The sequence below is a fragment of the Rhizoctonia solani genome, chromosome 15 (assembly GCF_016906535.1).
Source record: "Rhizoctonia solani chromosome 15, complete sequence".
Lineage (NCBI taxonomy): Eukaryota > Fungi > Basidiomycota > Agaricomycetes > Cantharellales > Ceratobasidiaceae > Rhizoctonia > Rhizoctonia solani.
Window position 1 is genome coordinate 956,449 of NC_057384.1, and position 14,630 is coordinate 971,078.

Consider the following 14,630-nt stretch of genomic DNA (forward strand, 5'->3'; position numbering starts at 1 on the left):
ATCACGGTTTTTTCCCTTGTGCTAGTACTAGGAGGTTTCTCGTTTGTCGATCAAGCCTACAGAAAGTCGATTTTACAATGTCGTACACCACTGTAAGGTGGGTACGCGCTGGTGAAGGCGGGCGCTTGTGGCCATACTACTACACTAGCTGATGAAATCTAACTATCTAGGCTATCTACTGAACTAACTAAGTCGCTTAAGGCAACTACTAACTAACTACTGGTAACGCGGGGGGGCCTTAGGCCTGGAGGTGTGGTGAGTAAGGTAAGGGGTGATGCGTTAGCAGAACTACTGGGGGGCCAGCTACTTAGCTGGCTGATGCCTCCTCAATGGATATGAGACGAGGTAAAATCGACTTGGGGTCTCCAAGCGATTTTCCTCTTGTATTTATACACAAGAGAACTATCTACAGGTGGTCAAAGCTCGTGAGAAAGGAAGTTCAGATATGAAAAAGGAAGCGTGCTGCGGGCTGCGTAGAAGCGTGGATTTCTCCTAAGCGCCCTTGGCACGGCATCTCGGCGCGGCATCTCGGCATAATAAGCGCCGAGATCACGTGATCAGAAAAACAAAGATATAGAGTCCGTAAAAAACTAAAAATAGCAGAAAAATCGTGCGAATCCAATGGTATATGTAAGGAGGTTATAACAGCTTCCTAATCCCATATTTGCCAACGTAGCCTTAGTTACACCAGAGAAGGAGCTGCAACAACAGATTGAGTCATCCCTAGATCAAGACAAGTCCCTGGAGGAAATCCTCCAATTCCTGCAGAACAAGTCCAAAGCGCCTCCTTCCATCAAACGCGCGTTTAAGGATTATGAAATGGAGGCTGGCCTACTCTTCTACCAAGGATGGATTGTGGTCCCTGACGTTGGAACATTAAGGACGGATCTACTACGTATATTTCACAACAGCCCCTTGGCAGGACATCCGGGAAGACAGCGCACTCTAGAGCTAGTATCAAGGAACTACTACTGGCCCGGCATCCGCGCTGATACGTACTGGCATGTGGATTCCTGCAAAATATGCCAACGGATCAGGAAACCTAAATACGTGTCTATTCCCCTCAGCCTCTTGAAGTCCCTGTTAGACCCTGGCAGCACGTGTCTTACAACATGATAGTAGATCTACCAAAGGACGGAAGCAACAACTCAATCCTGGTAATTGTCAACAGCTTCACAAAGTACGGGATATTTGTAAAATGCTCCAAAAAACTCAAGGCACCCAAGTTAGCAGAACTATTCCTGGAAAACGTATGGAAGCGCCATGGCATGCCAGAAAAAACCATATCCAACAGAGGAAGAGTCTTCAACAACAAGTTCTTAAGGGCCCTGTATAAACGCCTTGGCATTGACCCACACTTCTCTTCCACCTATCACCCCCAGAGCAACGGACAAACGGAACGCGTCAATCCCTCCATCAAACACTTCCTCAGGGCTTACTCAGGGGTAAACCAAAGGGACTGGACCAGATGGCTCCCAATGGCAGAGTTTGCGTACAACAATGCCGTACATAGCAGCATGGGCAAGACCCCTTTCAAGGCCTTGTATGGATGGGAGCCTACCTTAACCCCTTTGAACGTACCAATGGACGTGCCAGAAGCAGACAATCTGGCCCAGACAATGGAGGCTCAGTGGAAGGAAGTGGAGTCGGCACTCTGGCAATCTAAACAACAAATGATGGCCGGGGAAAGTGGAAGCCCAACGGAGTTTGAGATTGGAGAAGAGGCTTGGCTAGACGCCAAAAATGTCAACCTCAAAACCTTGAGCCCCAAGCTAACGGAACAACGCCTGGGGCCATTCAAGGTTATTGAGAAAATCTCCAACCAGGCTTACCACCTAGAACCCCCAACAATGCGGATCCACAACGTGTTCTATGTAGGACTCCTATCTAAGGTCAAAAGGGATGAGAAGCGCGCCTTTGAGAATTGCCCTCCACCAGTCACTGTGGACAGAGAAGAAGAATACGAGGTGGAAGGGATCACTGATGCTGAAGAAAGGAATGGAAAGTGGTTTTTCCAAGTCAAATGGAAGGGGTACAGATCCAAGGAAAACACGTGGGAACCCCAAGAAAACTTAAAAAATGCCAAAAAGATTTTACAAAAATACAAAAAAGACATGAAAAGAAGGCCCTTGGCGCTGCCAAGGCCCTTAGAGGGGGGGCAGTGTTGTAGACACAGTCAATACCAGGGAATTTATTCCCATTTTCTCGATTTTAAACGAAGACAAACGGACAACTTTCTCAATCACGTGACTTTGGCGCTTATATCATACACTAAAGCGCCAAGCCACGTCCCATCTGCGCTTACCTCAGCATACGTAGCCACCTCCATCTATGACGTCATCATGACACGTCAGTGACACGTATGCATGAGTAAGGCCAACTGCAGAGCGGGGTTCTTATTGGTTATAGTATTGCACATATTGTATTTGTAATTAGTCCACCTCTGTAATATATAAGGAGGCCAACCAACCATGGTAACACCCAGGTCAATTACCTCTTGTCACATCCCCACTTGTACAAGGCCTTACAGCCAGATTACTTAGCATTACATACACGCCTTAAGCGTTGACACCACCTTACATACGTAGCTAGCCATTGCCCTTACGGCCTTGGTCATTGTAGTTTAGTAGTTAGACGTCGTAGGGTAGACCTTGTTGCCTTAAGCGGCACCACCTGTATTCTCACACGGCCACAAGCACCCGCGCCCTCGACGTCCTTACAGACGTCTAGGACACCAGCCATGTTGACCATAAGTCTCTTATATGTAGGAACCTGGGGGTTCTGAGTGCATAAGTGCAAGTATATGCGTGTTTCCGGTGGCCGTAGTGTGTACCATGAGTGCCCTGGTATGTGAATAGAGGGCACAATAGGGGTGGCTCATGACACTGGGTGTTACCATGGTTGGTTGGCCTCCTTTATATTCCATAGATTGACTAATTACAAATACATAATATCCAATACCTAATCCAATAAGAACCCCACTCTGCAGTTGGCCTTACTCATGCATATGTGTTGCTGACATGTCATGGTGATGTCATGGGTGGAGGTGGCTACGTATGCTGATTAAGCGCAAAGGGGGACGTGGCTTGGCGCTTAGCGTATGATATAAGCACCAAGGTCACATGATTGAAAATGTTCTCTGATTGCCTTTGTTTAAATTTGAGAAAATGGGAATAAATTCCCTGGTATTGAGTGTGTCTACAACACAGACCTTGCCTGCAGGCTCCCTTAACATTGGCCTGTGGCAAGGGGGGCAGGGGGAGTGCAACATCCCCAGCAACTTATATTATTAATATATCACTGTGCATTGTTGTAGACACATTCAATACCAGGGAATCCATTCCCATTTTCTCAATTTTAAACAAAGAATTGGACTACATTTTCAATCACATGAACATCAGCACTTATATCATACACTAAGTGCCAAGCCAAGTCCCCATCTGCACTTATCTCATATGTAGCCACCTCCACCTGATGACATCACTATGACACATCAGTGACATGTATGCATGAGTAAGGCTGACTGCAGAGCAGGGTTCCTATTGGTTATAGTTTTGCATATTGTACATTTGTAATTAGACCACCTGTGTAATATCTAAGGAGGCCAACCAACCATGGTACACCCAGGTTGATTACCTCCTGTTGCATCCCCACTGTATGAGGGCCTTACTGCCCAGCAACTACTAAGTCCATACTGCCTACACCGCCTTAAGTGGCTTCCCCATTGTACTTACATAGCTTGCCATTGCCCTTACAGCCTTGGACATTGTAGTATAGCTGGTTGTTGTCATAGGTAGCTTGCTCACCACCTCAAGTGGTTTCACTTAGATACATCCGGCCACAAGCGCCCACCTCCTTGACGTCCTTACAGACGTCTAGGACATGCATCATATACTATATATCTTTGACAGTGGATATATATGGTAATAACCCCTCCAGATATGGGTTATGACACAGCATGCAGCCACTTGTACTGGTCATGTGACTGTGTCCAGGACAATGTTCTCAGGCCTGTGAAACTAACTGTGTGTTTCAGTGCACATCCTCCAAAATGGTTTCTCCTGATGCAAGCATGCTTGTCACCATAGTATAGATAGTCAACACTGTAGGATAGTCACTTGCTGCCTCATGCATTTGTTCCCACTTGTACTCCAGGCCTCAAGTGCCAACCCCCTTGGCATCCTTACAGATGTCTAGGACAACATGCTTAAAAATGTTGTGTGTTTGTCTTTATTTAAATTTGACAAAATTGGAATAAATGTCCCTTTGTCCTGTGTCAAGGGCACTCCTACATAGATTCATGACATATAGTTGACCTTCCCTATCAGTTGTTCAGCCTGGATGCTGCTCCTTCCCATATCTTTTCTCAATTGTTTCCTTTGTTATGAAAGACAACTCCAAATTGACTTGGTAGTCCCAAGAACAATCCACCTTGGCAATTTCCACCTTCCTCACTGTGTGAATCACCTGCTAACTCATAATGGCCTGTCTGCCTTGGGTGTGACAGTACCCAAGAACCATGGTCTCACAAGCTTTGGGCATTTGTAAAGAAGTGCCAACCACTCTAGGCACATTCTTTGGAGTGCCAGCAAGAGTACACACAGAAACCACCTGGTAAACCAAAGAAAGCTTTCGACAAATAAATACATAAGTGATACGACAGTGACGCTTCTCGCAATAAACATTAAAATGAAAAGGTTCGAGCAAGCGGTGCGAGGGGAATAGAGAAAAAGACTGGAACGAGACGAGAATTATACAACACTAAAGAACCAATGACAAGTATAGCAGTCAACGGCCACATCAACGAACAGAAACGGAGTTCCGGCAAAAAAAAAGAAAAAAGAAAAGAAAAAGAAAGGTTTGTGAGAACGTAAGCGACCACAATACTACCAAGCGCCTTCAAGCCCGGCCTTGCTTACGCGGCGACTGGGCTGAAGGGTGGATTCGCGTCGAGCGTGCCTATACCGACCTTCGCATCCCTAATCTCTGTCTGCTCGCCTGTTTCAAGATCCGAGACGGGCATGGTGAATGTCGGAGGCAACGACTCGCGCACTTGGCCTCCTTTTCTTACCGCGCCCACCATCTGTGCAAAGTTGCCGTTTGCAGGTTTGGCTGTGCCGGGGACTCCCGAGACAGACGCCGTTGATGTGGTTCCGTCCATGTTATGGTCGGGAGGCAGTGTGGGCGCCGACGGATTTGGTGCCCAGAGACTGTTCTTCAAAGTTCATAAGTTCAGAAACAAACCCAATATTAGGGCTGATGGAGTGTCGCCGTTCGTTTACGAATGCATACGCCCGCCAGAGTGGCCAATGGTTCGCATGAATAGGTAGGCCATGACCATGGTAACCGATCGCGACTTGCCGGCCTTGCAGTGCACATATGTAGGCGAGGAATGCAAGCGGGCGTCGTCTGGGAGCAGGTAAGTACAGAAAGCATGTGGGAAATGAACCCAGGAGAATAGTGCTAACTTCAAATTCATTCGGGGAATTAACGGTGGCCGTGGGGCGAACGGTGCCTGGAGTAGGAGGTATCGCTGAGCGAGGGGAAGGAGACCGGGGAAAGTTGGGCGAGCTGGGGGAAGTGGCGAGGAATGACGGGGATGGGGGCGGGCGGAGGTTGAGTGGGCGAAGGGGGACAGTGGCGGCTTTGGCGACGCCAGGCCGGCCGTGGTGTGAAGCGAGAGCTTGGGAGGAGGCTCGATGGGGGTGGAAGTATCAATCTGAAGCGAGGGAGCAAGGCGCTCTGCAGACTTGGTGTCGAGCCGAGTGAGTTTTGGGGCTTTGGCACGGGGCCGCGGCGGTAAAGGCAGTGGATGACGGGGACGGTGAAGGCGACAGATCGTTCAGACTAGGGCTGCGGGCAGGAGCGGGAGGGGAAAGATAGCCCGAGCTAGAAGTCGAGGTCGAGCCATCATGGGGAGGAGGGGGAGTGGGGTCGAGTTCAGGCAGGGTTGCACTGTCGGGGGAGTTGGTGAGGAGCTCTATGCGGCCGCTGAGATCTGGTCGAGAGGCCTTTTTGACGAGGAGAGGGCATCGGGGGATTGCAAGAGCGATGCGGAAGTTGGGACGAGCCGAGGGTCGTTTGCACAGCTTGCGAAACCGCCGGTCAAAAAGTAGGCAGCCCTGACATCGGGAAGATGTTGGATGAGCGAGACAAGTTGTGAGCCCGTGTTCTTTGGGTCCATGTCGTTGTCGAGTACAACTACAGCGTGGTCCCAGTGCTCGATGCGCTCGTCCCACGTCGCTCGCCCAGCCTCAGAGGCAATGTAGGGCTTCAACCCCGTCATGTCCGAAAGTCCTCCAGGCTTGAGCAGTCGCTTTAGCTTGAGCGACAGGAAGAACATGTTGATGCTGCCTGGCACATGGGCCTCTGCATATGCCTCGGGTGGCCGCGTGTCGATCACGAGCGCGTCGCGCATCCCCAGCACCGCCGTCAAGTCAATCTGCTCCAGTCAGCAGCCAATCACAGCGCCAGGCGTTGAGACTCACCCCCTGCGGGCCGAGTACCGCTGCAATTCCATTGGTCGTGGTCGTGGTGGGCATCGTCGGCGACAGAAACGACGGTCGCTCGCACTCGACCTCATCTCCCCCAGAGCTCAGCGGGCGCAATCGCAGGTTCTGGCGAACATTGCTCCCAAGCGCCATAAGCGACTGCCATTCGTCCCGCATCTGCCCGTCGAGCAGGCCATCCGGGAACTCGATCTCACTTGCCAGACGCAGATGCGGCATCGCGGTCGAGCGCCTCGCCCACCAACTCCAGATTAAGTAAGCACAGCTCGTGGCGCCCCCAGCCCCTGTCACATCCCGTCAACCTTTATTTATTCAGGCCGTTCCTCTCTGGTCCTGTCTCTACTACCGTCTTCTCTTTGAATTATAAATCGGGGTGAAGCAATTTTTAGCATCTCAGCCCTGGTTTCATCTCCCACCCCCCAAAAAAAGCAAGTTCACAACGCCCAATGTTACGTTTTGTCGAGCAAAGTTATGATACAAAAGATTCAATCATAGAGAAGAAAAAAAAACAGACAGAAATCACAGACTGATGAGATTGAGAGGAGAGGAGAGAACTAGAGTCGAGAAAAGAAAAGAAAAAACATGCATAAAATCAGACCAAAAATCGCACGCATATTCGTTTCGCCACTTGACTGCTTTCATTTCTGCCCTGGGCATCCATTCATTTCGATCGGGCGCTTATTGCCATTGTCCGTAGGATTGATTGGGCTGTTGGGGGTTCCGGCCACCGTACGAGTAGTAGTTGGCCTGCTCGGGAGCTTGCTGCTGGTATCCTGGGTACCGAGTCCCCGCGTTCGCACCTGCGGCCGCGCCTCCGCTGTAGTACCCGGCGCTGGCCCCACCTTGGGCCTGTCCGACAGCCCCGACTCGCGTCTTGTCGCCCATTCCTCGCCCTCCAAGCAAACTCTGCAGTCTCCCTGCACTTGACCCTGTGGCTTCGAATAGTCGTACCCCTGGGTCTGTTGCTGCCCGTACTGTTCCTCGGGCTGGCCGGGAGCATACAGAGAGCCCGAAGTCTTGGACTGTTGAGGCTGCGGCTGCGATTGCTGCGATTGCTGGGTGTATGCGACTGGCTGGTACTTGACAAATGCTGGCCATATCCAGGCGAGGGTTGGCCGAAATACTGGTTCTGATAGTACGGGGCATAATAGTATGGCAGCGGATACCCTCCCGACTGCTGCTGGTTCGGGGGTTGCTGCTGCTGCTGTTGCTGTTGCTGAGGTTGCTGTGGTTGCTGTGGCTGCTGCTGCGGCTGGGATGGTTGCGCATTCGGGTTGGGAATGACATTTTGAGGTTGTTGTCCGGGAGAGGACTTGGGTAGGTCATCACCGCCAGCACGAGGAGCGAATCCACCGGCCCCTCCATGATTGTACGAGTCGTAAAATCCAGGTGCCTGATGCTACAAAATCGTCAATCCGAGTTGTGTTTTACAAAGGTAAAAACCTACCGAGTGCGCCCTGGTCGTATACATGCCTATCGAACCCACCCACTCCTCCGCCTCCAAATCCAAATGCTCCATATCCGGTGCTCTCATCCTGCAAATGAGTAGGGTATCCGCCAAGCCCGGCACCCGACCGTTGTCCAAACGACTGTCCGTACGACTGCTGGCCATACAACCCAGACTGCTGTTGAGGCTGCTGCGCCTGAGGCTGCGCAAACGGCGAATTCGAGTGCGTCGACTGCTGGTGTTGGGCTTGGTGCTGGTGTTGCGGCTGATAAAGGCCAACACCTGCGTTGCCCAAATTGTGCCCGTGTACGTGCTGAGGGAAAGGCTCGTATGTATGCAGTGGAACATGTTGCTGAGGCTGTTCTTGGGGTGGCTGGGGTTGTGGTTGAGGAGGTGGTGGAGCCTGTTGCTGTGAAGCTGGCTGAGGAGGCTGGGCTGGAGGCTGAGCAGGGATGTGCGAGACGAGCGGAGTCTGGTGCTGAGTGGGGATACGATCCTGCTGGATTTGAGGGGGCTGCTGTTGGATCGGTGCCTGGTGCTGTGGAGGAATTGGGATTTGCTGCTGCTGCTGGATCTGCGCTGGCGCTTGTGGCAACTGGTCCGAGATCGTCAAGTGCGCTGGAGGTGGAGCGGGCTCGTCCTTTCGTACTTGGGCAATTGGAAGCTCGGTAGGGAGCGTGACGGTCGGAGGAGGTGCATGAATGGGTGCAGCTGCAGCTGTGGGGACAGGGGCAGAGGCCTCTTGAACGGATTCCGCGCTGCAAGGAACAGCTGATCAGTACAAAACCAAATGAACTAAATTTGCACTCACGCCTTGGTCTTGTCACCAAAATCGCCGAATTGTCCAAACGAAAGTCCAGAGACGCCAGTGCTGAGCTTGTCCTCGTAGCCGCTCGGCAATACAACGGCCTGATCGGACTTGGGGTACCTCCCTCCAGAGCGAGAGGCTGGAATCTTGCTCGGGGTGCGCCATGCTGATTGGGCAGCCGCAGGCAAGGACACAGAAGCAGGCAAAGACACAGAAGGGGGCAAGGAGACTTGAGGGGCTTGAGCGGGTTGAGCGGGTTGAGCGGGTTCAGTGAGTGGTGCCTGTTGGGTCACGAGATTCAAACCCGGTGGCGGAGGGGGAGGAACAGTCGTAGATGATTCGATCTTGGATTCGGGTACTGGTTCGGGCTGAGGTTGAGGAGCTGGCTCGGGTTCGGGTGTTTCCTCCTTGGTTTGTACGACTGGTTCGGGTTCTGGCTCGAGCACTGATTGTTCTTGAACGGGCTCGGGTTCGGGCGCCAGCGATTCTTGTTCGTGACTGGGTTCGGGCTCGGGTTCAGGCTCATGCTCTGGCTCAGAGGCAGGTGTAGGTTCGGGCTCGGATTCGGGCTCGGGTGTGGGTTCGGGTTCAGGCTCAGGTTCAACTATGGGTGCAGCTGGAGAAGGTTGCTTTTGAGGTTGAGGCTTGGGTTGAGAAGGTGCTGGGGATGGCTGTTTCGCAACGGGGGCAGGCGTGGGCTTGGGTTTCAATAAAGATGCCCAAGTCTTTGCTGGAGGAGCGGCCGGGGCAGGTGCCTTGGTCGGAGGCGGTGGTTTGACCGACTGGGCAGGGGTGGCCACAGTCGCAGGGGGTGGAACCGGTGCAGGGGGGTGGGTGCCGTTGACAGGAGTGCCGTTGGTCTTGGGGATCTCCGCAGCTGGCTTGGACTCGGGGTCCTTGTGCTCAGAGTCTGTTCCCCAAGGAGCAGCAGACGAGCTCGGGCCCCAGACATGGGTTGAGGAAGGACCCGAGTCAGCGTTGGCTGTGCCGGTGCTCGCTGGGTCTTGGTGGTGCTCGCCGTTGACTGGACGCGAGGAAGAGCTCGTCTGGCGGTGACCGCGTCCGCCTCGTGCCGCACCCCCACGCGACGATCCGCGTCCACGCTGACCACGCCCGCCACCGCGAGCAGGCGCCGTTTGCGGTTTCTTGCTCTTCTTGCTCGGCACTGAGCCCCATTGCTCGGCCTGGCCTGCATAGCTAGTTAATATCAGAAAAATTGCATATCAATTCCTCGCACCCTGGGTGATCCGTTCGATGGCGGTCTCCACAGACCCGTGCGTATCTTGCAGCAGCGACACTAAATCATCGTCGTGCCAATCCGGGAACACCTCCTGGATCGCCTTGACCTGCGCACCGTACTTTTTCGACTCTGACATGGATGGTAAGAATAGGGTGGATCAAACAATCTGCGAGCTCGGCTGATGTCAGCTTCACCCCGCATCCATTTCAAATTCATATTGACCCTCAACCCGTGTCTCTCTTGCTGTCGTGCATTCAGTCCACTCAATTTTCTTTCATCACTGGTACAAATTCACTGAATTGACTGCCAGCTAGTGTATACAGGAACCATGTAGTAAATGCAATGTGAGAATAGAAACCACGCATCCGTCCCAGCCAACACCATTTCTGTCCAACAGTTAGAGTCCAATTTTATCGCATCCGCAATCGACTTACAAGCTCCCTTGGGGCTTCCTTGACCCCAAGAGCGTGCTCCTCATTCATAGCAGCGCACACAGTGACAATCAGCTCCTTTCCTTCCTCAAAATCGGATTGGATCTGTTTGCCAAGGTCTCCTTCGGGAACACGGACATCATCCTTGGGCACTCCCTCGTTGCTCATCAGGTTGAGGAAACCGTCGTCAATGTTCACCTATAGCCCAGTTAACGCGTGTATTCTTCATCGACCAAAATACTTACGAGCTGGAATTCAGTGCGGGTCACGTTGGGGACATCCATGTTGTGAGTTGACGGGGAGATATCTTCCTGTTTCTTCGTTAGTACACCGCAGCGCGTTTCCTATTCCAACACCTACAAGCTTCTTGCCAGTGAAAATCTATACCCGACGTTAATTCGGTTTCTACACAAAGGAAGCATCTCAAACTCACGTCGATGGCAACCAAATGAACCTTGGCGTGACCGTGTTTGCCGGTCTTCGAGGTCGACATGTCCACAATCTTGCAGGGACGGCCCTATAGTTACCGTCAGCCACGCATACATGAACCCAGTCTTACCCCTCCATACCTTGATAACAACGTGTCCGTTCTTGCGGAGGGCCGAGCACTGCATCGGGTAGGTCAACGAGGCGCCGGCATTGGCCTGCTCGAACTGATGGTTGTGCTGCTCGTCGTCAGACACTAGTCTCTGTTAACATCTCTTGTTTGTTTTTTTCTCATAGATGTGGCACTCACTGGTTTAACGAGGGTCTTTTGAGTGGAGGTAAGGTGGTGGTGTGCTGTGGTGGCTTGCAAAATCGCTACAATGCGGTTCGCGGCCTTTACTCCTCGCTCCTATCCGGAAGCAGATTCAAATTTTATGATCGATGAGTGTGCACGTGATTTTGCTTACTTACCTCTTCTCGCCACCCTTCCTTACCACTCCCGATTATACTATAATACAAATCTGTCCTTATGACCTCGAAAGAAAAAGAGCCCCTGTTACATTCATGGATTATTACCCTCGGGAGGCCGCCTACTGCTGATGTTCGTTGTTCAGTCGATTAGTGAATGGTGTTGCTACTTACGTCTTTACTGTGGTTAGGAATTCTCAATGTGTCTACGAATCCTAGACTCCAAGTCAAAGATCCGATGAGGCATGGAGTAAGCTCTCCCTCCGCCCCCATCGCCGCCCCCCAATGCTATCCCTTTACCAACCAGTGCTGATGTCATGTTGACAGAATCATTGGTTGGCCGACTAATACCCTACGTACTGATGGACCAGCGACGGGCGCCACGCACCAGCTGGTCCCTCAAAGAGACGAAATACGGCAAGCCGTATATTGTGAGCCAATGTATCCTACTTTGTCTGCTGCTATTCATCGGTTCTCATGTCCACTGTTTCTCTCCCCGAATGTCATTTCCCATGTTTCTCCTCATACGTGGTATTTTGCCTCGCGCCTCACGCTACTATCTTCCCGGCTTTTCTTCCTTCCCCGCACATCCTTGTTCAACCCATGCGCGGCTCATTTATCCTGGGCTCACCACGAATAGGACCATGGAAATGACCAGAAAACTATCGGATACAACATTACCCATTCGCACAATATTGTTGGGATGGCATGTGCAATAGGGCCCAAGCACAAAGTATGGAACATTGGTGAGTTTCTCGCTTGTTTCCACTCCGGGCTATCCTGACGACAACAAAGGGATTGACTCGATGCACTCATCCATAAAGATTGCTCTATCTTGCTTGCTACATACTTGACTGACAATAATGTACCGCAGCTCACACCCCTCGAATTATCATTCCTAGACCCTACTCTCCCCGACGAAGTGAAACTCCGAAGGCTGTACATCCTATGGACGCTTAAAGAATCCTATACAAAGGCGCTCGGCCAACCTATCGGCTTTGACTTTTCCCGAATCGAATGCGACATTCCGCATCGCCAGATACGAGTCGACGGCGAACCCTTGCTCGGATGGGAGTTCCGCCTGTTCCGAGCTAATACGGGCGTATTACGAAAGGGTACGTTGGTCGAGGAAAGCTATCAATGTACGACCGCAATTTACCGGGGTGGGAACACAACCAAGTTACTGTGGGAGCATGAAGATGGCGTCGGAGAGGGCGACAAATGGTTGCGGTTCGTGAGGGTTGAAGATCTAATACATTATGTCAAGACACATATTACCCAAAAACCGGGAAGCTCGTAGACGCTGGTACGCATAATCCTTTATCTCCTGTTGCTCCTTTCCCACAGATTAACCTGTCTCGATGCTAGGCGTTTACTAGTACGACTATTGGCACGTCATCTCACCTATCTACTACAATACAGCTTTTTACCTTGCTTTTACGAACAATATTTATACCCTTTCACATGTGCTAGACTTTCTCTTGTCTTGTTGCTCTCTTGTGTTAGTACGTACGCAATTCGGATTTGGAAACATAGATTCACCTGGCCGCGTGTTTGATACCTCCGTATGGGAATAGCCTCGTGTTTGAAGTTTGAGCTCGGAAACTCATCATACGCACAGCTTTACGGCTGCGGTTGCGGCGCGTGTTTTTTGTTGGATCTTGGCCTTGAGCCTCGACCGGGCTTGGGCAATTGCCATTTATGGCTGCCTCTCCTCGAACTCATCCATGACCCATCTGATTTTTGGCGCTTAACTCTCCCACCTGCGTCGCACGTGATCGCGGCTAATCCAAACAAATGGTACGTCCACCACCTACTCGTCCACACCGTCTTAACTAAAAAACGAGTAGGCGAGGCAAAACCAAAATGCGCTTCTTACCGAACTTCTTGGCTTTGTTCCGCAACTACTGCTAGATGATATTGCGGACGCTGCAACCGATACAGTCAACAATGCCATCGACGGGCTGGAAGTTACCTTCGCAACGAATGGCTACCTAAGCACACCTCTGAATCCCCTTCTCAGGATGAGCTGGATGCTGAAATCGACTCGGGTCTCTTGGAATTTCAGACGCTCCTATGCGGGCATAGAGACATGAGTATTGACATGCTCGAAACCTGGAGTATGCGCAACGTCTTTTGTGTACCAGAAGGCTTGAACATTGTCATGCCCCACCAAAAGGGACTAGATTTGAGCACGCCTCAGGGGAAGGATGTGCAGATGCAGGTTGAATTGGATGTAATGAGGCGAAAGATCGAGAATGTGAGTTTCCTTTTGCCTTTCCTCGCTTCATCTGAACATGAAGTTAGGCACGCAGGTTCCAGGAGCAACTGAAGCAAGCGGAACAAGTGACAGAACATCGACTTGAACGATCCAAGGCTCGCCTCGACCGTGTGAAGACACTGCAAGAACTAGATCCTAAGAAAATCGAACATCGTACGTGTCTCTCCTCATTCTTTGCAGTCGGACTGACACGCCATGTGGTCCAGTTCCTGCCGCCTACCGCTCCCTTCTTACAACAATCTCGTCGCTCCCTACCACAACCCCACCACTCCCTATGTCGATTAGTTCTACGAAAAAACACACGGAATCCCGCGCCGAATTCATCGACTGGGCAGTCAAACGCCTCGTCACGTCTACCACGGCTGGGCCATCAGGCAAACTTGATTTGCTTGCTCAGAACGTCAGGCAAGACGAGGAGGGTGACGACGAATTCATGCTTGCCGGTCCACTAGCACTGGCGCGCCCAATACGCCAGGGGTTGCAGGCGAACGTGGACCTGGGGAATCATTGGCCTCCCACGAAGCCTCGTTGGTCGATTCTGAAGAATCGAGCGTGCTGAATACCTCCAAGAGGCGAAGGAGTAGCGTTGCCGGAGGGTCTAAGCGTAGAAGGAGCTCTATGGGATTGTCGGAGAGGGCGAGGGCCATTGGTGGGGAACTATCGACAGAGACGCGACAGGACGAAGCGGAGTAGCCGATTGGATGTCATGAAGCGTCTGGTAGACAGTGGGGAGATTTGCGTCCACTCGACTTCTGTACCTAGTTTGGCATATGGATTCTTTTCGTTTGTTTTTCTCATGTAACTGTATGTTAGCTTCATATTTTATTTTATTTTGTCCTAGAACAAGATATCTGAACCGAATTTCAATCTCTTCATCCTAGTTGTGACGTCTACCAAGTTGCGCATTCTGAATATCACTGGCAAGTTGACCGCTCCAAGTACGTTCTCTCGGAAACTAGTTGGTTATCCACCCGAGCCGATGTATACGAAAGCACAAAATAACATAAACGATTGATTTGA

General features: G+C 51.4%; 4 protein-coding genes across 4 annotated transcripts; 2 read left to right on the top strand and 2 right to left on the bottom strand.

Annotated features, from left to right (window-relative positions):
* Window positions 1-77: 77 nt before the first annotated feature.
* RhiXN_12103 (Retrotransposable element Tf2 protein) lies at window positions 78-2,170 on the top strand (the record flags this gene model as incomplete). The annotated part of the gene is made up of 4 exons (XM_043331918.1): window positions 78-92; window positions 649-1,005; window positions 1,068-2,053; window positions 2,113-2,170. The coding sequence occupies 4 exons, from the start codon at window positions 78-80 to the stop codon at window positions 2,168-2,170; spliced, it is 1,416 nt and encodes a 471-aa protein (XP_043186679.1).
* A 2,745-nt stretch (window positions 2,171-4,915) lies between these two features.
* RhiXN_12104 (Dual specificity phosphatase, catalytic domain) lies at window positions 4,916-6,728 on the bottom strand (the record flags this gene model as incomplete). The annotated part of the gene is made up of 5 exons (XM_043331919.1): window positions 4,916-5,210; window positions 5,283-5,719; window positions 5,751-6,089; window positions 6,128-6,442; window positions 6,489-6,728. 5 exons carry the CDS (start codon window positions 6,726-6,728, stop codon window positions 4,916-4,918), a joined length of 1,626 nt encoding a protein of 541 aa, XP_043186680.1.
* A 459-nt stretch (window positions 6,729-7,187) lies between these two features.
* RhiXN_12105 (eukaryotic translation initiation factor 5A-2) lies at window positions 7,188-11,602 on the bottom strand (the record flags this gene model as incomplete). Its single annotated transcript, XM_043331920.1, has 14 exons — window positions 7,188-7,638; window positions 7,676-7,908; window positions 7,957-8,044; window positions 8,109-8,714; window positions 8,768-9,953; window positions 10,002-10,133; window positions 10,300-10,390; window positions 10,439-10,633; window positions 10,681-10,746; window positions 10,796-10,816; window positions 10,869-10,952; window positions 11,005-11,124; window positions 11,172-11,270; window positions 11,504-11,602. 14 exons carry the CDS (start codon window positions 11,600-11,602, stop codon window positions 7,188-7,190), a joined length of 3,471 nt encoding a protein of 1,156 aa, XP_043186681.1.
* An 89-nt stretch (window positions 11,603-11,691) lies between these two features.
* Window positions 11,692-14,303, top strand: RhiXN_12106 (kinetochore protein Mis12/MTW1; the record flags this gene model as incomplete). Its single annotated transcript, XM_043331921.1, has 8 exons — window positions 11,692-11,760; window positions 11,970-12,075; window positions 12,154-12,563; window positions 13,180-13,299; window positions 13,353-13,589; window positions 13,637-13,763; window positions 13,817-14,053; window positions 14,086-14,303. 8 exons carry the CDS (start codon window positions 11,692-11,694, stop codon window positions 14,301-14,303), a joined length of 1,524 nt encoding a protein of 507 aa, XP_043186682.1.
* Between the last annotated feature and the right edge of the window lie 327 nt (window positions 14,304-14,630).